The sequence below is a fragment of the Brassica napus genome, chromosome A10 (assembly GCF_020379485.1).
Source record: "Brassica napus cultivar Da-Ae chromosome A10, Da-Ae, whole genome shotgun sequence".
In the NCBI taxonomy this organism is placed as follows: Eukaryota; Viridiplantae; Streptophyta; class Magnoliopsida; order Brassicales; family Brassicaceae; genus Brassica; species Brassica napus.
In genome coordinates this window covers 1,471,253-1,496,066 of record NC_063443.1, presented here as the reverse complement: position 1 = coordinate 1,496,066, position 24,814 = coordinate 1,471,253, and the positions used below count along the sequence as shown (strand labels likewise).

At 35.3% G+C, this 24,814-nt stretch overlaps 6 protein-coding genes, 1 long non-coding RNA gene and 1 other non-coding gene across 8 annotated transcripts; 3 read left to right on the top strand and 5 right to left on the bottom strand.

The window, feature by feature from the left end:
* Positions 1–53: 53 nt before the first annotated feature.
* On the bottom strand, positions 54–1,901 carry LOC106371020 (1-aminocyclopropane-1-carboxylate oxidase homolog 6-like). The gene is made up of 3 exons (XM_013811039.3): positions 1,183–1,901; positions 626–947; positions 54–545 (listed from the first exon to the last, which is right to left on the bottom strand). The coding sequence occupies exons 1-3, from the start codon at positions 1,674–1,676 to the stop codon at positions 294–296; spliced, it is 1,068 nt and encodes a 355-aa protein (XP_013666493.2). The 5' UTR covers positions 1,677–1,901; the 3' UTR covers positions 54–293.
* Positions 1,902–5,592: 3,691 nt separating this feature from the next.
* Positions 5,593–6,527, bottom strand: LOC125579356. The gene is made up of 4 exons (XR_007317368.1): positions 6,461–6,527; positions 6,347–6,392; positions 5,911–6,247; positions 5,593–5,806 (listed from the first exon to the last, which is right to left on the bottom strand). It is a non-coding gene; the product is annotated as an uncharacterized LOC125579356 (long non-coding RNA).
* Positions 6,528–8,561: 2,034 nt separating this feature from the next.
* LOC106371021 (1-aminocyclopropane-1-carboxylate oxidase homolog 6) lies at positions 8,562–10,418 on the bottom strand. The gene is made up of 3 exons (XM_013811040.3): positions 9,752–10,418; positions 9,090–9,411; positions 8,562–9,007 (listed from the first exon to the last, which is right to left on the bottom strand). Exons 1-3 carry the CDS (start codon positions 10,243–10,245, stop codon positions 8,756–8,758), a joined length of 1,068 nt encoding a protein of 355 aa, XP_013666494.2. The 5' UTR covers positions 10,246–10,418; the 3' UTR covers positions 8,562–8,755.
* Positions 10,419–11,227: 809 nt separating this feature from the next.
* Positions 11,228–12,742, top strand: BNAA10G27800D. The gene is made up of 5 exons (XM_013811041.3): positions 11,228–11,456; positions 11,855–11,969; positions 12,044–12,133; positions 12,228–12,326; positions 12,423–12,742. Exons 1-5 carry the CDS (start codon positions 11,389–11,391, stop codon positions 12,537–12,539), a joined length of 489 nt encoding a protein of 162 aa, XP_013666495.2. The 5' UTR covers positions 11,228–11,388; the 3' UTR covers positions 12,540–12,742.
* A 1,077-nt stretch (positions 12,743–13,819) lies between these two features.
* On the top strand, positions 13,820–14,445 carry LOC106370110 (uncharacterized protein At4g14450, chloroplastic-like). Its single transcript, XM_013810179.3, has one exon. The coding sequence runs from the start codon at positions 13,929–13,931 to the stop codon at positions 14,229–14,231; it is 303 nt and encodes a 100-aa protein (XP_013665633.2). The 5' UTR covers positions 13,820–13,928; the 3' UTR covers positions 14,232–14,445.
* A 2,656-nt stretch (positions 14,446–17,101) lies between these two features.
* Positions 17,102–20,236, bottom strand: LOC125579354 (putative nuclease HARBI1). Its single transcript, XM_048743405.1, has one exon. The coding sequence runs from the start codon at positions 20,052–20,054 to the stop codon at positions 18,786–18,788; it is 1,269 nt and encodes a 422-aa protein (XP_048599362.1). The 5' UTR covers positions 20,055–20,236; the 3' UTR covers positions 17,102–18,785.
* Positions 17,585–17,655, bottom strand: TRNAG-GCC. The gene has a single exon. It is a non-coding gene; the product is annotated as a tRNA-Gly (tRNA).
* A 1,541-nt stretch (positions 20,237–21,777) lies between the features above and the next one.
* Positions 21,778–24,537, top strand: LOC106370930 (ethylene response sensor 2). The gene is made up of 3 exons (XM_013810930.3): positions 21,778–22,170; positions 22,391–24,067; positions 24,154–24,537. Exons 2-3 carry the CDS (start codon positions 22,406–22,408, stop codon positions 24,340–24,342), a joined length of 1,851 nt encoding a protein of 616 aa, XP_013666384.2. The 5' UTR covers positions 21,778–22,170; positions 22,391–22,405; the 3' UTR covers positions 24,343–24,537.
* Positions 24,538–24,814: the final 277 nt, after the last annotated feature.

Sequence of the window (24,814 nt, the reverse complement as noted above, 5' to 3'; positions counted from 1 at the left end):
AAAACAACAACGATAATTTAGCACCAACACTGAAGTAACAACTTTTATCCTGATACACAAACAATTATTTTATATCTGTAGAATCAAATACAAAATGTCACCATACATAAGGGTGGGAATTTATAAATGCTGACATACACAATTATCTACTTATTTTTGGTAATGGTTTGGTTATAGAGGAGCTAAAATGGAAAACAAGCAAGTACTAACTCAACATATGCATATATATTGACTCAAACAAAAGACCTCACTCTTTTTTTCTGAGCAAAAGACTTTACTCTTTTAAGTGTTTTTCATATCTTGAACCTGGATAGATGCGATGTTCCGTCGAGGCCTTTCTCAATATATCCCTTTGTGTATTCTTCTAAAGTGAAGTCTTTGTATTTTGGAGGGTTTTCTTCAGAGAGGAGCTCTTTGATTGGTCCGTAAACTGTTGAATTCGGAAGCATATTTGTGCTGAAAAATCCCGCGACAGAAATCCTCGGTCCAGCTCTGTTTGCAAGTACCCTATGCTCCACACTTTTGAACTTGTCATTCGTTATTATCTGCATATTAAAAGGTATACTAGTTTCTCAGCAAAGTGAATTTATAATAGTTCCAAAAATAAAATATTCAATGAAATTGCCTGCAAAAAATCTCCTATATTGATGACGAGCGCTCCAGGAAGAGGAGTGACATCGACCCAAGAGTCCTTATGAAGAATTTGAAGACCACCGATTTGGTCCTGAAGAAGAATGGTGATGAAGGAGCTGTCGGAATGCTGACTTGTCCCAAAAGTTAGGTCAGGTTGTGGGCAAGGAGGGTAATAATGGCCGATCATATTCAAACCCTTCATGCAATCCATGCTCTTAAGCATCTCCGAGTGCAAACCAAGAGATTCGGACAAGAGTTCAAAGAGAAAACCACCTAAGGTCATCACATGCTTGGAGTACTCGATCATAGCATCCCTAAGCCAATGATGTCAGTTAGAAATTCAGGATTATATATATATATATATATATATATATTGACATTAGTTCCCAAAATTTGAAAAAGTTATATACAAAGAAATCGGCCTCTGAATTATATAAATATTTTAAATTAAAATTTTAATAAATATCTATATCCACAAAATCTCATCCAGCCCTAGTTAAAATCAACATATCTTCCAAAGATGTTTGAAGAGAAAAACAATATTTATACCTGCAAGCCAATGGGATCTCATCAGGGTTTGGAGGATCAGGAGCCATACAACAAACGAAGGAGTCTCTCCAGTTAACACATAGAGAAGAAGGATTGTACAGATCAAAATTACTATTGTAGACAACACTCTTGGTGACGTCACGCGTGAAGTAAGATTTCTTAACTTCAAGATCTTGCTCATGAAACCTGCGAACTCCACCTTTGATCTCTTCGATAACGCTTAAAGGAACACCATGATTGATCACCTGGAAGAATCCCCACGTCTCCGCTGCGTCTTTGACCTTCTTAACGATGCCTTCACGTGATACATGGACGTCCGCAAGGTCGATAACAGGAATCGCGGAGGCAGAAACAGAGGGTTTCTTGTCAGGTAAGGTACCGTGAGGGAGACGGAAGATATGAGGAACCTCAGTGATGTGAGCATCGACGAGACCTTTAACTCCTGCCTTTGTCTCGTCGAAAGCTTTGCGCTCGTTGTAAGAGTCCAACTCCATATTTGTTTTTGTAAACTATTTCGAAATTTCTCACAAAGACTGCGTCATATATAGGAAGAAGAAGAAAAGGAATATTATACGTAGTCTGCATCTTGATGTGACTTGAATATCAAGAAAAATGGTTTACGTTTTGGATCTTGTGGTCGATTAGTGATTAAGGCAGTATCTCTTATAGGTATATATTATTATTTGTTATGAACATGAGGTAAAGGAAAAGATAAGAGAGGCATAGCAGCGACACTCCATGGTTGAAATTTGGTCTTTGGTGTGTGGAACGACAATGACCGTTGATGACGTTAGCACTTGTTGTTGGCCGTGATGTCAGCATAAACAGTCACAACGAGGAAAACTTAAAAAAAAAACTTAAAACGAACGGGTCGAATAATCTTCCTCATATTGATCCAAAAAAAATCCTCCTCATAGTGAAAGTTTTATTATATTTGTCACAAATATTTTCATTGACTAATAATCTAGTTCACACCTCATTTTCTGAATTTGAAAGAGAAAAAAATACAAATAATTTAGGAAGTTATCTACTATAGATTTTTACAGTCTGTTTTTAAAAGAAAGCTCGTAAAATTTATGAAATCTAAACCAAAACATATTATATTAATATTATTTTGATAAAAATTAGTTGATTTAAATTATATGTTTATAGTATTATTACTAGTAGTATTTGTTTGAAGAGATTTCTCTGAACATTAAATGTTCTAAGAAAACATAATAAAGGTCACATTTACTGCTGGCGACTTTTATTTACTCAAGAACCGAAATAATGATAATTAGCACTATCTATTAATTTAAGAACATTTTCATAAAATTTGCATAATTAATGATAACTAGCACCAACATTGAAGTAACAACTTTGATTCTGACTAGAGATCTTGTCCGGGCTACGCCCGGATTTATTCAAATAATATTGTATTAAATATCTATATACAATATATTACTGATATGTTATAAAAATATAAAGAGTAAATTGAATTAGAAATGAGTAAAACTTACAATATTTTTACTATCTAAACTATGTATGAAATGGTGAACAAATGTGAAATGAATAAAGAATTTAATAAATCGTAGTTATTATCCAAAATATATTTTTATACATATTTAGGTTAATAAGAAAATATATTATTAATCTCCAAATCGCATGTTTCTTTGTTATGTTTTATTTATATCATATTTATGTTTTTATATGTAATTTAGTCTTTTATATCATATTTTGTCAGCATTTATTATTACTATATTATATGCCAGCAATTATTATTACTATATGTTTTTATATGTAACATAATCTTTTATATGTTTTTATTTATATGTAATTTAATCTTTCATAATATATTTTCTTACTATTGTAATTTATTTTTTACAATTATAATAAGTAAAGCTAATTTAAATACACATTTCTTTAAATTAAACAACTTTTAAAACTGGGGTATGTGTTAAATACACTGAAAATTATATGAAATATTATTATTACTGTATGTTTTTGTCAGAAATTATTATTACTTTAAAACACTTTAAAACTTAGTTATTAATGCATAGTTTTTGTAACTTTATATCTCATATATTTCTAAACCAATGAGACTTTAAAAATACAATTAATATTTTTTAAATTCACTATTTTCATTATTAGTAGACAAAATAATACATTGGAAGTATAAAAATATATCTTTTTAAAAGAAAATATTTTTCTAGAACATATATTTTGAAACAGATAGAGTATTATTGATCAGAAGTGGTTACAGATTCTACTTAGTGTAGCATTAAGGAAGAATATTATGGAATCTTGTTGAGCAATAAATAATATCAATACCGGATGTCAAAATAAAAATAAGCGTATAACCTGTTAAAACAAACTATAGGCATTGGCTTTGTTAAATCAAGTGTGGATTCGTGTTGCTGCAGACTTAAATTGTTGATTGACCGTTGAGTTTGAGTTGAGCTGATTGGTATGGAATATTTGTTTTCTGGTTTTATTTGAATGGTTAGCAAAAAAAGGAGAACTGGTCGATTTTAATTTGTAAGTTGCTTATTTTAAGATTAAAGTTATTGGTGTTTTGATTGTGTTGGGTTTGTGATTTCTCTTTATGCAATAATAAAGTTAGTGTTAAAAAGTTTAATAAAGAAGGGAGATAACATAGCTGTTATTGGTAGGCCATTGAAGGCTTTTCTATAGGAGAATAGACGATGATTGGTATGGTGCTAGTCCCACCAGTATCTAAGCAAATAATTGGTTACTGCGGGGTTTGTTTGTTTTTAATACTCTACTTCTGTGGTTATTCTCAATGTGGTCATTTAGCTATATTATGCACAAAGAAACAAATGTATATACCTTATAAATTTAGTGAAAAACTGTTATTTAAATGTCTGACTGAGCTACTCAAATGACCTCCTGAAATAAGGAGAAACAGAATTTTCCAAATGCCAGAAAAAATGAAAACATATTGCAGTTGTAGTCACTATACCAAGGAACTGCAATCTCATATAAAAGCTGAAATCTTGTTTCTGAGCATATGTTGTTATTCGGCCTTGCTTCATTTTTGGAGCTGTAGTTAAATCACCCGTTCAAACTTTAATAATTTAGATGACCAAAAAAAAAATCATCTCATATCTTTCCCTTAAATTTATCATAAAACAAACACTCATCTGACTAAACATATCGAGAGAAGTCTGGGACATACATTAACTATCTAAAATTGTTTCTAAATATAAAAGAACCTCAGGCTTAACTATGCTTAGAGAAAATGGCTGAAGGGAATTAAATATATGTCAAATATAAACCTGCAATCATGCCGTAGATTTCAAATCAAAACGCTTGCCAGGAAGTTCCTTCTACGACTTCAATATCTACTTCATTTAGGGCTTGACTTTGATTCCTCCTCCAATAACCGCTTGGTGGTGACAGAGTGTGGGTCCTTCTCCTCACCGGAGAGAAGCTTCAACCTCTCTATCAATCAATCAACAAAATTGGGTCATAAAGTATGCCATGATTGTTTGTACTTCAAAAAAATACATTAAGACACAACAAACGCAAGAGTTATTAGCATCAGCGTCTAAGAGACCTTTAAAGAAACATTCAAACTGGTCGAGAATCATAAGATTATGTTGCCCTGCAATCTGCCAAATCACATTAGTGAGGATCAATATATGAAACTATTTACTACAAATCATATGACAAATAGCACTTTTCAAATTACTTACTACAAATCAGTATCTTGTGATTGAAATGCAAATAACTACATAGTTTAGTGAAATCTTCAGTTTTATTTTCATCCTGTCTTTGTCAAGTGTTTCATCAGTTACCTCTGCCATCATCTCTTTCTAGGAACACTAAAAATAAAACAAACATGACACAGTTAATCTTTGTGTTAACGTCATGTCCAGTTGTGCACAAAGTTTTTGGAATTCATTGATCACTTTTGCTTGTTTCATGAATGACATTTGTTGAAAATGTGAAAAACAGAGCAATGTGAAAAACAGAGCAAAACTACCTCAATGATTTAACGGTTGAATCTTCATCGAACTCTTTGAATTTACTGAAGATAACATTTTTGGGTAAATTTATATATAAGCAACTCTTTATCAAACGTATTTATGTCAATTTGTGGTCAAAGACATGATTCAGACATGAAACAGTTTTTAATCAAAAATATTGTTAGTATATTTTTCTGATAGGTGTATTTATTATTTGTACATGTATTATTAGAAAATGTTAAGTATTTTAACAAAGAAATACCTTAGTAATGTTATTTTTTTACAGTTGAAACTTTTATGCTCGGGTAAAACCATAGAAATACGTTAGTAATTATAATAGTTTCAAGTAAACAAAAGTGATCAGATGAAAAAAAATAGTACTATAGATACATGAGTACGACTGATAAGTGATAAGTAAGACAGACGGTGGAACATGAAAAAGAATTTAGTAAAATAGTTTCATATCCACCGCTGTTTTATACTAATAATTATTTAGAAACAACTACTTGTACAAACATTTTTAGTATCATAGTTATGTTTCAAAAAATGAAAACGTTGAAAGATAAACACAATCATACTTTTTGCTAAATACAACTATGGAAGACTAACAGAAGCAATGATCCTTTAAGGTGATCAATTTGTTTGAGGCGGACCTGTTAATTACAACCAGACAACAAAAAAAATCAGCTTAGGAAATAAGATAGCGAGCTAAAGATTAATCAAAAGATTATGGGAAGAATTAAATTAGACCACATACCATTTCCTAGGAGTGTATAGCTCAGTTACGACTCCTTTTTTTGTATGATCCTAGCTTTGAAAATTGATATGATCCGTAAGTGCTAAAATATTCCGACTCTCAGTCTCACACTCATTTTCTCCCCTGGTATTGGCACACTTGAGAATTCGGCCGGTAGGCGGGACCGTCTCCCTCCTGATCTATTTCTCTCTTCTATGTTCAAATGCAGCTGGTGAAAATATCCTCCACCATTCTCCTCCCACAAGTGGATCCGTACAATGGTGTTCCTGTTGATCATTTGTGTTCTACCTCCAAGCATGTAGTGTCAGTGTACATAGGAGAAGGTGCCATGAATGAGCTGCACATATCATAGGGAGTTGCAAAATAAGTTAGATTTTTTGGTAAAATTTGTATATGCTTGAAGATTTTAAAAACAGAGAAATACAGAATGACTTACAATTTCGGCTTTGGGTTTTTGGCTTCTGATCCAAACGTTCTTTTATCTGTAGAGATCATTTTCATGTAAGAGAGCTTATTGATTTCCAAAAGTAAAAGTTAATTTGAGACTCACTATCGATTATCTCCCCTAGACAATATAGTGCCACAACTTCTTGACAGAGGTCATTCTCTTTTGGATCCTACTGGTAGGTAGAAACATTAAGTATCTTACTTCATCAGCTGTTTGGATCTTCTCATAGCTCTCACCATGAATTTTTGTAAGAATCATTCAACTTTTCCATAGACTTTGCCTTTCTGCACAAAGTTTAACACTATCAAATCATGCCATGTGACAAAAGCTGACTGTGAAACTACGATGATGACCATGATGAAGAACATTACCTAGATATTCTGAGACTGAAGATCTCAGTGGCGTTTTCCACCTTAGAATCCATGTGCAAAGCATAAACTATATAGTACGAAGCATGTGTCTTTCCAATGTCATGAACCTCCAAAAACTTGTAAATCATTTATGCATAAGCGCAATGCTCCGCCTTTGAAAATTAACAGAAGTTACCATCAAACCTACTGAGTACATAGATAGCTACTTCTTTCAGCATGTGTTTGAAAGTGTTGAGACAATGCACAATTACAGAAAGGAAACGATTTATAGAACAACCTAAGCAAGCAAACTAAAATAGTTCAGAACAAAAAAACATGTAGCATGAACCAAACCAAAGATTAGTTGAAATTCTTGGTTTCATACTCAACTAAAAGAATATAATTATAAGCAAAGGAAAGGTAGCTAAAGTACGCCACTTCTTTTCAGCTTTGTCGCAGATGATAAAAATCACACAATTGATATCAAAACTTAAGACAAACCAATGCAAGAGAAGCTAAAGAGAGGAATTAATACTATAGAGAAACAATAATCATTCAAAGAAATTTGATCCAATGAAAGCATAGACTACAAAGAGGAAGAGGGTCGAAACATGCAAAAAACTAAATGCTGCAAAAACATTAGCAGTGAGTTAGCTATCTAAAGAGAGGAATTATTACCTCCAAGACGTTTTGTGTTAATAGTAGTTAAAGCATGGTGGGAGTGTTTTCAGAGGATATGAATTTCTTGCAGAAATCTGTTGCAGTCTTGTCCCAAAAGTACAGCTTCATAACAGGTACCCTGCAAAAGATTATAACTACCAGGGTTAGGTTCAATACAACTGATTGTGTAGATATGATTTAGATTTTGAACAGTTTCTTATCTCCTAATCGTTAGAATTCAGTATTTCTAAATACATATATTATATACTGATGTTGGGAGAGTCAATAGAACACATACATTCATTCATCATAAGACGCCGTGTGTTTGCTATTTCCACTTCGTCAAGGATGGGAGCTGTCCATTCACCACCTTCACGTGGCCAACAAAATCTACAATATTTTTTAACAAAGAGTATAAGTTTAACGTGGGTGTAAGTAGTGATAATTAAAACGCAGATGAACAATAGAACTCAAAGATAATATAAATACATATACAGCTAACCATAGAGATCACCTTTCAGTCCACAAAGGCTGTAAATCTTTCATGGTTTGATGCAAGTATTTGAACACTGCTTGATGGTACGGACCCGTGCATCATTGTGCTCTTGTGCTCTGTCAGGAGATAAATAATTCAGGGTTTATAATACTGATTAGGTGACGAAAATTTTGGGTTAAAATCACAAACCTGTTCGAGAGTAGAGAGTTCAAGATCCGAATCGGCTCGAAGCGTCTCCTCAGCTCCTTTGAGAATACGGTGGAGTGCGGATAAGTCCCCGGAGCTCGCTGATAGGCCCTGGATTGACGTTATCAGATTCCCCGTCGAGCTCATGCCTCCGATCGTTATAGAAATTTCCGATGAACACAAACCCTAATCGATCGCCTGTTTCTCTCCCTCTCAAAATAAATTACTCAACTGTTTGATTAATTACAAAGAAGATGAAACTGAGAAGACAGATTGAATGGAATGAGTGAGTAGATGGACGTTTTAGAGGATTAGGGTTTGTCAAGTGTTTTTCACCTGGGCTGTATATGAGGCGCAGAGAACTGATTTACGGAGATCGAAGATCCCAAAAGCCTGGTCCCAATTTATAGATGACGTGGAGAAAAAAAGACACCCTATTGGCTGATTATTATTGAGGACGTGGAAGCATGAAGGGAGCCCTTATTCCCCTTTTAGTATTGTATATTGATTGATACACAAACAATGATTTTATTTCTGTAGATCCAATACAAAGCTGTTACGATGGGAATTTAATAAATGCTGAAACACAATTTCTGTACTTACATTTGGTAGTGGTTTATACGGGAGCTAAAGAGGGGAATAAAGTAGCTTAAAATGGAAAACAAGACAAGAACTGATGAACATATATTTTAACTCAGATGCTCTTCATATCTTGAACCTAGACAGATGTGATGTTCCGTCAAGGCCTTTCTCAAAGTACCCCTTGTTGTATTCTTCTAAAGTGATGTCTTTGTATTTTGGAGGGTTTTCTTCAGAAAGAAGCTCTTTGATTGGTCCGTAAACCGTTGAATTGGGAAGCATATTTGTGCTGAAAAAGCCCGCGACAGAAATCCTCGGTCCTGCTCTGTTTGCAAGCACCCTATGCTCCACGCTTATGAACTTGTCATTCGTTATTAGCTGCATATTAAAAGGTGTCCTTGTTTCTCAGCATAAGTGCATTGTATATTATACTTTTAAAAGCTCCAAAATGATATATTGCCTGTAGATAATCTCCTATGTTGATGACGAGCGCTCCGGGAAGAGGAGAGACATCGACCCAAGAGTCCTTATGAAGAATTTGAAGACCACCGATTTGGTCCTGAAGAAGAATGGTGATGAAGGAGCTGTCGGAATGCTGACTTGTGCCCAAAGTTAGGTCGGGTTGTGGACAAGGAGGGTAATAATGGCCGAGCACATTCAAAGCCTTCATGCAATCCATGCTCTTAAGTATCTCCGAGTGTAAACCAAGAGCTTCTGAGAGAAGCTCAAAGAGAAAACCACCTAAGGTCATCACATGCTTCGAGTACTCAATCATAGCATCCCTGAGCCAATGATGTCAGTTAGAAATTCATGACCGGATTTGAGCACAATATAGTAAAATATTGACATTGGTTCCCAAATTTTTTTTAAGTTATATGCAAAGAAATCAACCTCCAACCTATATAAATATTTTTCATTAAATCTAGTAAATATTTTTATCCCACAAAACTTTGCCTTAGTTAGAATCAATATATACAAAAAAGTCAGCCTACAAATTATATAAATATTTTTTTATTAAAACCTTCGTAAATATTTTTATCCCACAAAATCTCAAATCCTGCCCTAGTTAGAATCAATATATTTTCCAAAGATTTTTGAAGAGAAAACAATATTTATTTATACCTGCAAGCCAATGGTATCTCTTCAGGGGTTGGAGGATCGGGAGCCATGCAACAAACGAAGGTGTCTCTCCAGTTAACACATAGAGAAGATGGATTGTACAGATCAAAATTACTATTGTAGACAACACTCTTGGTGGGGTCACGAGTGAAGTAAGATGTCTTAACTTTGAGATCTTGCTCATGAAACCTGCGAACTCCACCTTTAATCTCTTCAATAACGCTTAAAGGAACACCATGATTGATCACCTGAAAGAACCCCCAGGTCTCTGCAGCATCTTTGATCTTTTCAACGACACGTTCACGTGACACGTCTACTTCTGCCAAGTCGACAACAGGGATCGCAGAGGCAGAAACTGAGGGTTTCTTGTCGGATAAGGTACCTTGAGGGAGACGGAAGATATGAGGAACCTCAGTGATGTGAGCATCGACGAGACCTTTGACGCCTGCCTTGGTCTCGTCGAAAGCTTTGCGCTCGTTGTAAGAGTCGATCTCCATATTTTCTCTTTTAATCTAGCTATATATTTCAAATTTTCTTACAACGGCTGCGCCATATATAGGACGAAGAAGAAGAACGTTCTACGTAATCTTGATCTTGATTTGACTTTGAGTATCAAGAAAAATGGTACACGTTTTCGTTCTTGTGGTCGATAAGTGATTAAGAGAATATCTCCTTATAGGTATAGTAGTCTTTGTTATATATTATGAGGCGAAGGAAAAGATAAGAGAGGCATAGCAGCGACAATCGATGGTTGAAAATTTGGTCTTTGGTGTGTGGGAACGACAATGACCGTTGATGACGTTTGCAGTTTTTGTTGGCATGATGCACAGATGCAGCATAAACATTCACAACCAGGAAAATTCAAAAGAAAACTTAAAACGAATGGGTTGAATAATCCTCTCCTCATATTGAAAGTTTTTCTATATTTTCCACAAATACTTTTATTAACTGATATTGTAGTTTACACCTCATTTTCTGAATTAAAATAGAAAGAAAATACTGGTAACAGTGGTTATAAAAGAAAGCTCGTAAAATTTATGAAATCCAAACCAAAATACATTATATAATATTATTTTGATAGTTGTTCAAAAAAAAATTATTCTGATAAAGATTAATTGATTTAAATATATATTATAAGATTTATATACATTATATTAAACAGTTTAATATTGTATGTCGTTCAGTAATTACACAATTTATTATATATTTATCCTATATTTCTATAGAAATTATTTAAAAATTGGTTGGATTCTATTTCAGTTTGATATATTTAAATTTTAGTCGATTCTGGTTTGCAAAAAAATAACTTATAATATGAATATATCCCGATAAATTGATATTAAATTTCTGTAATATGATCAGTTATAATTTAATTAAAATCATTACAGTAAATTGGTTTAGATTGTGTTTGAGCTTAAGACAATAAACCAGTCAGTTCTTACATAAGATTTGGTTTGGTATTATTAATTTAACCGGTTCGGCTTGGTTTTGTAAGGAAAAAAAACATTCAAGAGAGATAAAAACAAAAAAGAAAAACAAAGCAGAGGAACAGAACATAAGCTCCGACCGAGAAAGAATCGAATCCCTCTCTCTCTCCGACGACAAACCAGACCTGCGACCCTTGAGATAGAAAGAAAAAAATGGGTTTCTTCTCTTTTCTCGGAAGAGTTCTCTTCGCTTCTCTCTTCATCCTCTCCGCTTGGCAAATGTGAGTCCTTTTTATTAAATCCCCTCCCTCCCTTCTCCGATTCGATTTTCTCCGAACCCGCGTTTTCAATTTTTAATCTTCTTCGATTAATTTCCCTCGTGCTTAGCTCCTATTTGATAGAGAACCTTCGCAAAGCTGTTTGATTTGGTCTAATCGCATCTAGGTTGTAGATCTAGGGTTTGTACTTTTTTGATAGAGATCTCTTTTCTGAACGGTGTTTATTATTTGAATCTCTTGGATATATTATCTATCAATGTAAAGTTTGATACTTTGTTGTGATCTTGTCTATTAATTGGAGAGACACATCTGTTTTTGCTTGAGAGCTTTAATAGTTATATGCTTCAAGATTTTCTCATATTACTGAATTTGAACTAATCTTCGTGGGATATATTATTTAGGTTCAATGATTTTGGAGCTGACGGTGGTCCAGCAGCTAAAGAGTTGGCTCCCAAGCTTGGTCTGGCCAAATCACACCTCTCTTCCAGATTAGGAGTAGCATTGCCCGACATAGAGGTATTGTCTGGTTTTTGTTGATTGCTTAAACCTATGTTTGTCTTGTCTTCATGTCTCTTATGCTGTTTAAAAAGGTGAAGCAAGTCGTATCGGCAATTGTTGCTCTGAAAGGGCTAGGAGGCTTACTCTTTGTTGTTGGCAACATCTTTGGTGCCTATCTTCTGGTTAGGACTTCTTCTTTTCTCTATTTATAAATATTCAAAACTTAGTTGTTTTGTTTGTATTGACTTTGGATTTTCATTTAACTTTGTTTGGTAGGCTTTCTACTTGGTGGTTGTTAGTCCCATCTTATATGATTTCTACAACTATGGACCCGAGGACCGCCAATTCTCTCTTCTGTTGACCGAGTTCTTGCAGGTTTTGTCTAAAACACACCTCTCTTCATTTAGCTTTGCTTTTGCCCTGACAATAAAAAATGTTCCTCTTATGGCATATTGTAATGTTTGATCGCAGAGTGTTGCGCTTCTCGGGGCATTGCTATTTTTCATTGGAATGAAGAATTCGAGGACGACCTCCTCCTCAAAGAGCAGCAACCTGAAGAAGAGGACACCCAAGCCTAAAGCTGCTTAGAGTTGGTCTATTCTTTTCTTCCACAAACGTGTTTCAGGCTTTAGAACAGCTTCTCATGTCTTCAAGCTCTTACCTTCTTTTGTCTACACTTGACCACAATTCTATTTTTTTTTCGAGTTTTTATTTATCTTTAAGATCTTAGAATTTCTTTTGTTTTATTGTTCCGACAATATTTTTTATCATAATTTTTGTTGTTCCGACAATTTTTGGCTGCATAAACCATATTTTTGCTGCATTATTTTTTTATCATTAAAACTAATCTGTTTACAATCTTTTATTTTATTTTTATTTATGTCTCTGCGAAAATAAATGGAACAAAAATTATTAAATGTTGACCAAAAAATTTTGTTTATGCAAAGCGTGTTATGTGATCCGTCCATTACAAACCGTTTAAACACTTACAAGTGGTATTTACGAGAGTTTTTATTTTCTGTACATCTATTTTATGTTGGTTGTGATCCAATGGACAAGCTTAATATGCGAAAATACAATGTCACATCAAAATTTTGTCATATATGACTTGGATTTTGCTAAAGGTTATTTCTGAAGAATATGAGCCGCTAATTTCAGTGGTAATTATACTAAGAGAGTGATTAATTATTCAAAGATATATTACCTTTTGTTTAAAACTAGAATATGATTCTTTCCATTATATGTGGCATACAAAATCTCAGAAATTAAAATAGGTAATAAAGGGATTGGTTAAGTCTAAAGTTGGTATAGGAAACAAAAGTTATATTATCTCCTTGGTCTAAAGTTCATATGGTCTTTATCATTCTTTTGCTTTTAAAAAACATACAGAAATTTATTAGGTATTAACAATGCCAAACCTATAAACTGACTGGAAAAAGAGCTGGTAGTTTTAGATATTTCTTTTATAAGCTGGATGCAATTACCAGAGTTGGTTAACTGCTGAAAACAGTTGATTCACCCGACTGTATCAACCTAAACTATGCTTTGAAACCCACGTATTGCCATAGATTTACAAATTGTATTATCAGAGGGAGACTAAGAAAATGGATCGAAACCTATAAATGTTTGGTTAGCAAAATTATGAAAAAGCTAATTTTATTTCTTAATAATTTCCAACTATACTAAAGAAAATATTTTCAGAAACCAAAAATGAAAAAGAGGGGAAAAGAGTTCCTATCGTCCTCGCAAAAGAGAATATAGTCAAACTCATAAATTGATCAGTTTAGTCTAATAGTCTACTAGTCAAAAGGAAAAATACTTTAAATACTTGAAAAGAAAAGGAAAACTAATCGTAAAAGATTCGACCGTTTTAACCAAAATCCAAGCCAAACACACTTGATCACACCCCCACTATATATAGCACACATACTCCGACTCATAGACATTAAAAACAAAGGAGAACAAAAAACACCGGCGATGTCTTCCACGGCGAGAAATATATCTGGCGGTGGGAACCGGAAGTCGAGTAGGCTGCAGCGGCGGGCTCCACCACCTCTAAAGATAAACCCGTCCGAAGCGAATTGGAAAGTGCCCATTCCCCTTCTATCACCTACGGAGTCACCGCCACCGAAGCCACAAATGGTGACGAAGAGGGATGAGCAACGGTGGGGAAAAGAGGTGGAGAAGCCGCCAATTTTCAAGAAGTGGCAGCACCCGGCCGCTCCGTTTTACTACCAGCCAGCGCCGTCGTCGAATAAGCCGTTTGCATGGCCAAATTAACGGTCTCTTAATACTAGGGCTACGGACATACATGATATCTATATATATATACTTTATATGTCGATCCTATATATGGGTATTATAAACATATATATATTTTATACGTTATGTACGTAGCAATATATATTGATTTTTATCTTTATGCAAGATGTATGTTGGGTTTGACGTTGTTTTTTCGTATATAGTATTGAACTCATGAAAATCCAAGATGAAATTATGGGGAAAAAACCATAATATATAATACAAGATTTTGTGATGATCGGGTAAATTTTGTTAATCTACTTTATCACAAAAATGAATTCATAAAAATAGTACAACGAAGGCCAGTTTTCTAAGTATTATATATTGTTAGTAGGTGCGTTAATTTTCTTGCAAACAAATAGAGAAATGTTTTTTTTTTTATCAAAAAGAATTAGAGACATGTTATACTATAGAACAAATAGCAATATATATTGATTTTTATCTTTATGCAAGATGTATGTTGGGTTTGACGTTGTTTTTTCGTATATAGTATTGAACTCATGAAAATCCAAGATGAAATTATGGGGAAAAAACCATAATATATAATACAAGATTTTGTGATGATCGGGTAAATTTTGTTAATCTACTTTATCACAAAAATGAATTCATAAAAATAGTACAACGAAGGCCAGTTTTCTAAGTATTATATATTGTTAGTAGGTGCGTTAATTTTCTTGCAAACAAATAGAGAAATGTTTTTTTTTTATCAAAAAGAATTAGAGACATGTTATACTATAGAACAAATAGAGAAATGTTATACCTTTTTTATCAAAAAAAAGGAAGAGAAATGTTATACTATAGAACTGATGTAGCAATGTAACTAAAAAGTACACTACAAGAAAAAAGGGTTTTGATAGCAGTAGAGTATAGCGTTTTTTTCCTTTCTGCTATGGTTGACATACCTCTTAACTTTAGATAGCGTTTGTATATTTTGAAACGCTACGATAGAGTGGTATATTTAAAAACGCTATGATAGCATATTTTTAATAGCACATAATTAAAAACGCTATGTTACCTTTTTAAATCCCTAAACCCTAAACGAGTTTTTAAACCATATATTCTATATACAAATCTTAAATTCTAATACACTAATAGTCTTTATAATGTTTTATAACTTAAACTCCAAATCTTAAATATAAAATTATAAACTTAAAACATTTTCAAATTAAAACCAAACCCTATATACACTAAATCCAAACTCTATATTATACATAATCTTTAAATCTAAAATCGTAAACTTCATATCTAATAGTTAAAAATATTCAATCCTAAAAACATACACGTTAAAACCAATATACATTTATTATATTCACAGAATTTCACCTCAAACCTTAAACTCTTAAACCCTAAACAAACCCAATACACTTAAAACCTTAAAACCTTAAATTTAAATTCTATTTGTTTTAACATAAACACAAAACTAACAAATCAGTTTTTTTCTTTAATTATATAACCACAAAATTCAAATCCGCAAGTTTATATTTGAAATGTTAAATATGTTATCTATTTTTTTAAGTTCAAACAATTTATAAAACAACTATAGATAAAATAAAGGTTGTGTTGTTTTTCTTGGGCCATTGATTAGTTATGATCTAAAGGCCAAAACTCATTATCTTGGTGCTCTTTTCTTATTGGTTGATTCTTTGAAATCACGGATCACTATTTTTGGCCATTGGATTACATAAATCAATGGCTAAGAATCAATGTATTCTTTCTCATCTATCTTACTCTGTACGCTTTTCTCTCTATCTCATCACTTCATCCAAAACAAAATACATCTTTCTTTTCTCTCTGCACATTGGTTCATCCATGGCGTAAGGTCCACCATCTCTCCCATTCGCCACCGTCTTCTCTCACCACCACCAGTCACCTGCAAATCACATTCGTGACTTCACCGAACCCTGGGCGTCCAAGACCAGCCAAGCTCTGTCAAGAGAATCCTCAGAGATTTCGCCACCACCGGATAGTCCCGCGGCCTCAAATCACCGGAAATCGAAAGGACGTCGGTTCCCGAAACCCTAACCTCTGTATCTCGCTTTGCAGAGTCGCCGCTCAAAGTCCGATGAAGAACACGCCTTCCACAGCTCCGGTCCATGAGAAGAATCAACGCCGTCGGAGACAAAGCTTAGAACCCCATCGTCCTCGAACGGAGGCAACCACTATCGACCGACGAGACACCAAGACGCTGGATCTTTCGTAGGGAACCATCGCTCAAGGCCCACCCGACGCACGGAGACTGTTAGTCTGCTCCGTCAGGTTGACCGGATTCCGAGAAGCAAGGGGGGGGGGGCATCTACGCAGTGGTGGTCATTGGGTTTGCGGCTACGAGGTGATGGAGAAGAGATAAGAGGTGGTGGTCATGGGGCTTGTGGCGAGGCGGCGACGGAGAAGCTGGTGAGGAGGCAGGCCCAAGAAGATTAGGTCTTGTATTAGGTCTAATTAAGATTAGGTTTAATTTTTACAAAATTTTGTTTAGTGTAAACCTATTATTATTTTATATCGAATGTAATTTTTATTGTTTAATAAAAACAAATTTTTATTTTTTTATTTTGAGATAATTAACGGAAAATAAATAAATTTAAAATTAATGATTTTAAAATAAATAACTATTTAAATAAATTAATTTTAATTTGAACAATAACAAAAAGAAAACGCTATTTAAGAATTTTTAATTGCACATAAAAAAACGTTATAGTTTATCACAATAACATAGCAATGCCAAAAAGCGCTATCTAAAGTGACTGACCTATTATGACGGGCGATGACACAGCGCTTGTAAAACCGCTATAAAATCTTTAGATAGCGTTTTTCGGCCGCTAACAAAAGCCATTTTTCTTGTAGTGGTATTGTACGTTATTTTGTTATATATGCACTTTTTCAATTTCACTATAACTGTCTGTATACGGGTTGAATTCGAGAATGAGTTGTAAGATTAACAGATTAGTAAAAAGATAATTTATGATCACTCTACTGCCGGCTGAGCTAATTAGCAGTTAACTATACTATTAATAGTCAGACTTTCTTTACCCCCACCCCCTATTGATTGACGTTGGCCTTATATACAAAGCTAATTATATGTGGTCTACAGAATTTTCTTTTATTTTCGTAAAGAGGTTGTGTGGTCTCATTCATGCAAAAAAGTAAAAATGATTATGTACATTTACCTTTAAATGTCAAAGGTGCATGCATTCTTTCCCTTTTTAGTTAATGATGCATGTATTTAACCTGGCATTTTTTAAAAACAAGGACGTTTGTTTTGCCTGAACGAGGAGGTAATGGACAGAGAAGGGAGAGAATCAGCACGAAAAAATAAGGAAAAAAATAATTAAAACTGCACCAGCCGGGAATCGAACCCGGGTCTGTACCGTGGCAGGGTACTATTCTACCACTAGACCACTGGTGCTTTTGTTATGCCATCTCATCATAAAATATTACTACTGAGTTCGGATGATGATGATAAAATTACATTCAAGCACTTGCAGTTAACAGTAAGCAGTCTCATTATGTGATATTTTTAGTGATTTTGGATCCAGTTAGATGCTCTTGCACTCAAGGCTCCTTCAACGATAAGAGTTAAGTTAGGCCCACACAAAATAAATGATTCGGTATGTTATGAATAGAAAAGCATAGATGGAGTGTTTAACTGAATCATGTCTAGGAAAAGGAACAAAATAAACAAACTCATCATGTCTATGAAGCAAGTAGGTCAAGCTATCGGGCAACCATAACGTGTTAGAAACGAATTTCTTAAAACGAGCAAGTGGGTTTTAATCATCTGCTAAGCATCTTAATCAAATCAGTAGAACAATATAACTAATATACTCATTGAGCCACAAGTCGTGCCATTTAGTTAAAATAATGCGTAGTAGAAGACTAGAAGTTGTGCCACTATTAGTTACTAGAAGTTGTAACTAATAGTTATTCTTTGACTACTATATATACTTCACAGTCTAGGGACTTATCATTGTTGAATGCATTTTCGTTTCAAAGTTAAAGCTGTTGATTAATCACAAAAAAGAAGAAGAAAAAAGACAAATATAAACAGAAAAAGCTACAAAACTCAAATAAAATAATTAAATTAAAAAATGAACTCCAAAAATTAATTTATTAAATAAAGTAACAATTTTGATCTACAACTGTAATTAATTTTCCGATATGTTTACAGTCAGTTTTCTTTATTTTACAGTCATTAACTCCCGATTAAGAATAATAATATAAGAATCCGATAATAGATAGATCATTTAGAGCATGAGCATTAGTGAACCCCCTCTTGGGGTTCACAAAAATTTTTTAATATTTTTTAGTGGGTCCATGAATAGTTATGAACCTCTATTTGTTGTTTTCTGCATTGATGAACCTCAAGAAGGAGTTCATAGGAATAAAATAATAATAAATAATTTATTTTTAAAAAATTTCTAAAAATTCAGAATACATGATTTAAATATTAAAAAATATTATAAATATTTTTAAATTTTATATTCAATACATAAAGAGTAGATTACATAAATCAAGAAATTAAATAACATACAAAGCTTATTCATTTTCATCACCGAACTTTTGCCATATATTTTCCATTAAATCAGCTTTCAAACGAGCATGCTTCTCTGGATCTCGAACTTCTCTGCGCATGCCTAACATATCACCGACATGAATACTTTCTCTCCTTGTCACCCTCGAAGTTCTGCTTGATTCTCCGGACTCGAACTCAGAAGTATCAATTTGAGCGTATCCGTGTCGTTCGTTCTCTACTATCATATTGTGCAATATGACACAAGTTCTCATGATCTTTCCTATCTTCTCCTTGTCCCATTGTAGAGCTGGGTTTTTAACAATTGCAAACCTCGATTGCAATACTCCAAAAGCTCGTTCGACATCTTTTCTGGCGGATTCTTGCTTTTCTGCAAATTTCTCGGCTTTAGGACCTTGAGGAAGTGGGATGGATTGGATAAATGTTGACCAGTTTGGATAAATTCCGTCAGTAAGATAGTAGGCCATACGATAAGTGTGGTTGTTGACCTTGAACTTAACTTTTGGTGCTCGACCATGTAAGATGTCATCAAAAACAGGGGACCGATCAAGAACATTGATATCGTTGAGGGTACCTGGTAAGCCGAAAAATGCGTGCCATATCCAAAGATCTTGTGATGCCACGGCTTCTAAGACAATTGTCGGCTTTCCTGAACCACGTGTGAACTGACCTTTCCAAGCCGTTGGGCAGTTTTTCCACTCCCAATGCATGCAGTCGATGCTGCCTATCATCCCCGGAAACCCCCGTACCTCTCCAACATCGAGTAAGCGTTGAAGATCCTCGGCTGTAGGTTTTCGTAGATACTCATTTCCAAACAATTGTATTATTGCATCAGTGAAATTTGCCAAACACAAACGTGATGTACTGTCACCAAGTCGGAGATATTCGTCATATGTATCTCCCGATTGACCATATGCCAACATACGTATAGCTGCCGTACACTTTTGAAGTGCAGAAAGCCCGTTCCTCCCGTGAGCATTTCGTCTTTGCTGAAAGTATGGAACTTCATTACTTATACGTTCGACAATGCGAAGGAACAATGGCTTGTTCATTCGAAAACGCCTCCTAAACATTTCCGGTGGGTATGTAGGATTTTCCTTGAAATAATCGTTCCATAGTTGATTGTGTCCTTGTTCCCGATCTCTGTCGATATAAGCACGTCTTTTCGGTTTGTTGCCTTGGACCTCAACTATTGAGTCGATGTAATTATCAACTACTTCGTCGACCATTTCTTCTATAGCTTCATCAACTTCATCACTTGATGAGGATGACATTGTTGATGTTTTCTTCCTAACATGACAAAAGGGGATTTGTAATTTAATATTTTATTTTAACTAAAATTCTTTCTAATTTTCATAAACCATATTATTTAAAGAATCCTATTTTTAACTTCATTCATATTTTATTTTAACTATAATTCTTTCTAATTTGCTACAACCATATTTTTTTTAAGAATCCTATTTTATTTTAACTAAAATTCTTTCTAATTTTCTACAACCATATTTTTTTTAAGAATCCTATTTTATTTTAACTAAAATTCTTTCTAATTTTCTACAACCATATTTTTTTTAAGAATCCTATTTTTTTACTTCAATCATATTATATTTTAACTAAAAATCTTTCTAATTTTCATAAACCATATTTTTTTAAGAATCCAATTTTTAACTTCAATCATATTATATTTTAACTAAAATTCTTTCTAATTTTCATAACCAATATTTTTTTAAGAATCCTATTTTTACTTCAATCATATTATATTTTAACTTAAATTCTTTCTAATTTTCATAACCAATATTTTTTTAAGAATCCTATTTTCTTACCAATCTTGAAGGTAGTTGCTCTTGTTTGTTGTTGAAGGTAGTTGCTCTTGTATGTGTGTTTGTTGGTCACAGACTTCACTCCTTGGTTAGCCATGCGAACTGGTGATTGCTTCCATTGCCACAAGCCAGGTCATTGGCCTTTACGTTGTATTTTGTTGTATGTTTTTGTAGTTGAATTTAGTTGTTATAGTTTGTTGTATGTTGTTGAATGTTCGTGAAGAGAAACAAAAGCAAGAGAAGAAATAGAAGATAACTTTGATTAAAAAGCAGAGAGTAGAGACATCATTTAAATAGAGAGACATAGAGTTACAACATAGTACATCCGTGAATCAAGTTCAGTACATCCGTGAATCAAGTTCAGAGTTACAACAATAGCAAAATACATAGACATAGTACATGATTGACCTGCAGTGTAGAAAGAAACATAACCCGTGACCTGCAACAACCTAAACTTCCCGTGACCTGCAACACTGTCACCTCTAACCCGTGACCTGCAAAAGAAAAGATAACATAATCAGTAAAGCAAAGCAAGGAAATACACATCAACTACTCAAGCAAAGCAAGAAAATACACACAATAGACATCAAAGCATTTCAGAGATGAGTTTATTCTTGAGAGCCACTTCATTATCAGAAAGTGTGTCTATGTTTTTGGCTAGCAAACGATCAAGGATCTTTTGTCTGGAAATGGTATTTTTGATCGAAACCCATATGTCGATTTAGATCTCTGAAAAAAGAACCCTAAAACAAAAAACAATCACGATCTACAACCCTTGATCGAAACCCATATGTCGATTTAGATCCCTAACTCGAAACCCCCAAAAAAATTTCAAAATCGAATAATTGCTTCCCACCCCAAAATCGACCCAATAAAGCTATAAACCTACAAGGTACTCACCTACGCTGGTGGAGAGAAGAGGTCGTCGTCGATTACGTCGAGAAAAACGCCGGGAATCGTCGTCGCACGATAAGTCGCCTCTCACGGTGAAACCCTAGTTTTTTCAGAGAAAGGGGAAAATGAGAAGAAACAAGGAGTGGCCCGACTTTCCTCCTCGTCAATGCGGAACGCTTGACCAACCAGCGTACGCCGCGTGGCAACATTCGCCCCTTACGGGTTCATGCGCAAGGCCCGTTTCATCAAACTTATCGAATTTTTCTTTTTTTTTAAACCAGCGGGCCTAAGATTTCGAGCCCACGAACCTCTTATAAACCGCTAATGCGGATGGTCTTAGGTAAGAGTCCACGTAGGTGAAGATGTCGTGCTCGTGTTGTGTTCCAAACGAAAAGCGTCTATGTTCTCTTCATGTTCCGTTTATAGGCCCCACCAGTTCTTCTTTCGTCAGTCTCTCCCCCAATTCCTCCTCTCTCTCTCTCTCCAGAACACAATTTACTCTCAGAGTCCTCCTCCTCTCTCACTATTTACTCCCACACATCTCTCTCTGTCTCTCTACATTCTGATGAGTTTCGTTAGATAGAGGGAGCGATAATAGTTTTTTTTTCTTCTGGCAAATAGATAAACAGGAGGAGACGTTGGCTGATCGTTTGTATAATCAAACTACTCGCATTTGCAGGTAACTGTTTCTGAAATGCAAGTTAATATATTCTTAAATTGTCGCTATTACACATTTTTTTGGCTTTTTACAGATTTTGATTTTTTTTTTTGTGTAATGTTTCAATTAACTTTGCTCTCCTCCAAGAAATTTAATCTGATTTTGATACTCACCATGTTCATAGGTGATGTCATATCTGAATTTGATATTCACCTTTTTTTATTTTATATATTTATTTCAGAAAGAAGAGTAATCGATGTTGAAGACATTGTTAGTTCACGTGCTTTTATTCTTCTTCTTCTTAACCGCCTCCGTCGCCGGCAGCTTGTCGATATGCAACTGCGACGACGAGGACAGTTTCTTCACCTTTGAGGCAATCCTCCAATCCCAAAAGGCCGGCGACTTTCTAATCGCAGTCGCCTACTTCTCCATCCCAATCGAGCTCCTCTACTTCGTCAGCCGCACCAACGTGCCTTCTCCTTACAACTGGGTCGTCTGCGAGTTCATAGCCTTCATCGTCCTCTGCGGCATGACCCATCTCCTCGCGGGCTTCACCTACGGGCCTCACTGGGCCTGGGTCACGACAGCTGTCACCGTCTTCAAAATGCTGACTGGGATCGTCTCATTCCTCACGGCCATCTCGCTCGTCACCCTCTTGCCTTTGCTTTTAAAAGCAAAGGTTCGAGAGTTTATGCTGAGCAAGAAGACGAGAGAGCTTGGCCGTGAGGTTGGGATTATAATGAAGCAGACGGAGACGAGTTTGCATGTACGTATGCTTACCAGCAAGATAAGGACGTCGTTGGATAGGCATACGATACTGTACACCACGCTTGTGGAGTTGTCGAAGACTCTGGGGTTAAAGAACTGCGCGGTTTGGATACCTAATGAGATTAAAACGGAGATGAATCTTACTCACGAGTTGAGACCGGGGCACCACGATGGTGGCGGCGGTGGTGGTTATGGTGGTGGGTTTTCGATACCGATCACTGAGTCTGATGTTGTGAGGATTAAGAGGAGTGAGGAAGTGAATATGTTGAACTCTGGCTCTGCGCTTGCCTCGGTCACTAGCCGAGGCAAGCCAGACGGCCAGACGGTTGGGATCAGAGTCCCGATGCTTCGTGTTTGTAACTTTAAAGGCGGGACGCCCGAGGCGATCCACATGTGTTACGCCATCTTGGTTTGTGTGCTTCCCTCGCGGAGTTGGACTTACCAAGAGCTGGAGATCGTTAAAGTTGTGGCTGATCAAGTCGCGGTCGCCATCTCTCACGCTGTGATTCTAGAAGAATCACAGCTCATGAGAGAGAAGCTCGCGGAACAGAACCGCGCGCTTCAGGTGGCGAGGGAGAACGCGCTTAGAGCTAACCAGGCCAAAGCTGCGTTCGAGGAGATGATGGGGGATGCGATGAGGCGTCCTGTTCGGTCCATCCTCGGCTTGTTGCCTGTGATAGCGCGAGACGGGGGATTACAAGAGAACCAAAAGGTTATCGTCGATGCAATGGGGAGAACCAGCGAGCTACTACTGCACCTCGTGAGCAATGCTGGGGATATAACACGTCCTGGAGAGACGCATTGTTTCAGTTTGCGTTCTGTTGCGAAGGAAACGGCTTGCTTGGCGAGGTGTTTCTGCGTGGGGAACGGGTTTGGTTTCTCGACGGAGGTTGATAGATCATTGCCTGATTGCGTCGTAGGCGATGCTAGAAAGGTGTTTCAAGTGGTCTTGCATATGCTAGGAGGTTTAGTGAACCGGAAGATCAAAGGTAATGTGACTTTCTTGGTTTCACCGGAAAGCTCAGAAGTAGATAGCCAAGAAGCGGTATGGCGACAATGCTATTCGAAAGAATACATCAAAGTTAAATTCGGATTCGAGGTAGAGACTAGTAGCGTCCCGAGCTTCAACAGCAGTGAAGATATTGTAAAGGTTAGACATGTTTTTTTATTTTGTTGTTGTCTGCTATAGTATGTAAAAATATGTTAATGGGGATCTTTCTTGGTGTGTGGACACAGTTAATGCAAGGAAACATTAGGGTGGTGGAGGATGGTTCAGGTTTGGTGAAAAGCCTCTCTGTTGCTTTCAGGTTCCAGCTCCGGGGATCTATGCTGTCTCAAGGCGGTGGATATTCTGGAGAAACTTTTAAAACGGCAACTCCTCCATCTACTAGTAACGATCATTGGCGTCAGGAAGAGATCAGATAAGGGGTTGAATCTGAAAATTTGTATTTAAAAAAAATGGTTGGGGTTTAAGTAAAGACGGTTGTATAAACCTGAAAATTAACTAGGTTTATGAACCTATCATGTAGACTTGTTACATCTTACTGTTAGATAACAGAATGATGTAAACAAAAAAAAAGATAACAGAATCTAAAAAGTTATGTCGGAGGATGTTTCTTATTTTTTACCTGCAATTTTTTTTTTCTTTTTTTTTTCTGTATAATTTTTTTATTTTCAGGATTTTAAATTCGGATATGATGTAGAACTTTTAAATCAATTGTTTCTACAATTAAATTTATCTTTCTTTGCACTCAAATATTAAAGTTTCATACCGTAAATCTTTCTTCTGACAATTAAAATGTAATAAAACTACATAACGTTAATTTAGTGATGAATTCTCATGTGAGATAATTTAAAAAAAAAAGTTTTAAAACAAAGATCAAATTAGAAACATTTT

Coding starts and splice junctions, on each gene's coding strand:
- BNAA10G27800D (XM_013811041.3), top strand. CDS start 11,389: ATGGGTTTCTTCTCTTTTCTCGGAAGAGTTCTCTTCGCTTCTCTCTTC. Junction 11,457..11,854: donor ATCCTCTCCGCTTGGCAAAT/GTGAGTCCTTTT, acceptor TATATTATTTAG/GTTCAATGATTTTGGAGCTG. Junction 11,970..12,043: donor TAGCATTGCCCGACATAGAG/GTATTGTCTGGT, acceptor CTGTTTAAAAAG/GTGAAGCAAGTCGTATCGGC.
- LOC106370110 (XM_013810179.3), top strand. CDS start 13,929: ATGTCTTCCACGGCGAGAAATATATCTGGCGGTGGGAACCGGAAGTCG.
- LOC106371020 (XM_013811039.3), bottom strand. CDS start 1,676: ATGGAGTTGGACTCTTACAACGAGCGCAAAGCTTTCGACGAGACAAAG. Junction 948..1,182: donor GAGATCCCATTGGCTTGCAG/GTATAAATATTG, acceptor TCATTGGCTTAG/GGATGCTATGATCGAGTACT. Junction 546..625: donor ATATAGGAGATTTTTTGCAG/GCAATTTCATTG, acceptor TTTAATATGCAG/ATAATAACGAATGACAAGTT.
- LOC106370930 (XM_013810930.3), top strand. CDS start 22,406: ATGTTGAAGACATTGTTAGTTCACGTGCTTTTATTCTTCTTCTTCTTA. Junction 24,068..24,153: donor GCAGTGAAGATATTGTAAAG/GTTAGACATGTT, acceptor GTGTGGACACAG/TTAATGCAAGGAAACATTAG.
- LOC125579354 (XM_048743405.1), bottom strand. CDS start 20,054: ATGTCATCCTCATCAAGTGATGAAGTTGATGAAGCTATAGAAGAAATG.
- LOC106371021 (XM_013811040.3), bottom strand. CDS start 10,245: ATGGAGATCGACTCTTACAACGAGCGCAAAGCTTTCGACGAGACCAAG. Junction 9,412..9,751: donor GAGATACCATTGGCTTGCAG/GTATAAATAAAT, acceptor TCATTGGCTCAG/GGATGCTATGATTGAGTACT. Junction 9,008..9,089: donor ACATAGGAGATTATCTACAG/GCAATATATCAT, acceptor TTTAATATGCAG/CTAATAACGAATGACAAGTT.